The 1,325-nt window shown below is 32.0% G+C and overlaps 1 protein-coding gene across 1 annotated transcript; it reads left to right on the forward strand.

Annotated features, from left to right (window-relative positions):
- Nucleotides 1-55: 55 nt before the first annotated feature.
- Nucleotides 56-899, forward strand: LOC135803124 (short/branched chain specific acyl-CoA dehydrogenase, mitochondrial-like). Its single transcript, XM_065316737.1, has 3 exons — nt 56-308; nt 573-702; nt 766-899. The coding sequence occupies exons 1-3, from the start codon at nt 270-272 to the stop codon at nt 891-893; spliced, it is 297 nt and encodes a 98-aa protein (XP_065172809.1). The 5' UTR covers nt 56-269; the 3' UTR covers nt 894-899.
- Nucleotides 900-1,325: the final 426 nt, after the last annotated feature.

Raw genomic sequence — 1,325 nt, forward strand, 5'->3', positions numbered from 1 at the left:
TCTGTATATTCAGCGGTGCGTGTTGTTAAGCCATGTTACTGAGTTGGTTGAGCTCGCGGAGTTGGACAAAGTTGACTTATCTCTGGGGAACCAGTTTTGAACAGGCACCGCCGCACCGCGCACACGTTGATAGTTTTTACGTGCGTTTTCTTTACTGCAAGAGATATTTATTACTTTAATAAATATCCAAACAAATAAATTACAATTACTATTTCCGGGTCTAATTGAAGACGTATTTAGTGTACAAGTGTTAATAAGTGACCATTACAATGAACAGCTTAAGAGGTATTCTCAAATTGAACAATGTGGTAAGTTAAATATTCATTTTGGTATTATTGAAGTTGAACAGGAAATAATTGGGAAGTAAAACAAGTTTTGAGATTAAATTAATGCAAATTGAAGTGATTTAAGTGAGTTTTTGTATTAAAACAAAAAATATGTGCGCCTAGATTTGTTCTGTTGGGTAAATTCGTAATTTATTTATAGATTACCGAAAAAATAGAGAAAAATAAATTGTGCACTTGATAAATAGTTTTCTTTGTGATTAGAAATGTTTTTTGTGGCTTTTGCAGAACGCGGCTGCCAAAAATACTTTGATCCGTAGCCTATCGTGCTCACCGAAATTACAATGCGACGCGGCACCGGCGCCACGTTATCCCCTCACCATGTTATCGGAAGACGAAGTCATGATGAAGGAAACAGGTAAAACAATTATGGATTTATGAATAATAAATAGGTACTTATATCAAAAATGTAATATTTTAGTTGCCCGATTGGCAAAAGAGCAAATTCTACCGTTGGTGAGAGAAATGGAGGCGGAACACAGGATCAAGGACTCTGTCGTTGATATGCTCTTCGAAAATGGCGTAAGTTTCACTCATAAACTAATTTAGTACCCTCAAAACTAATAGTATTATATAATCTTTATTAATTAATATTAAAAACTGCCAATGTGGGTGATTTGTATGTTTGTTTCGCTTTCACGCAAAAACTACTCAATCAATCTTCATAAAATTTTCTACAAGTATTTTCAAGGATATTGCAAAGAACATAGGACTCTTTATTATTACAATAAATTAAATATTTATTACAAAACTCGCGGATCAAAAATTTGCATTGAGATGACGCCAAAATGCATTATTTTAGATTATATTAAAAATTTAAATAGCTTCAAGAAACAAGCAACAAATTAATTAAATACATTTAAGTATTAAAATTTACGCGAGCAACAACTAGTTAATTATAAATTAATTAATTAATAACTTTTAAAAGTATTAATAAACTTCGGTTACATAATAGTGACATTGGTTCATTCCCGTTATGCA

Source organism: Atheta coriaria, unplaced genomic scaffold, assembly GCF_025399875.1.
Source record: "Atheta coriaria isolate IRGN ID8LTWV9N9 unplaced genomic scaffold, Caltech_Dcor_3.1 scaffold3304_size1325, whole genome shotgun sequence".
Classification (NCBI taxonomy): domain Eukaryota; kingdom Metazoa; phylum Arthropoda; class Insecta; order Coleoptera; family Staphylinidae; genus Dalotia; species Dalotia coriaria.

Excerpts from the sequence above, each read along its gene's own strand:
- LOC135803124 (XM_065316737.1), top strand. The coding sequence starts at position 270 with ATGAACAGCTTAAGAGGTATTCTCAAATTGAACAATGTG. Across the intron at positions 309-572 it reads TTCTCAAATTGAACAATGTG|AACGCGGCTGCCAAAAATAC; the intron begins GTAAGTTAAATA and ends TGGCTTTTGCAG. Across the intron at positions 703-765 it reads AGTCATGATGAAGGAAACAG|TTGCCCGATTGGCAAAAGAG; the intron begins GTAAAACAATTA and ends GTAATATTTTAG.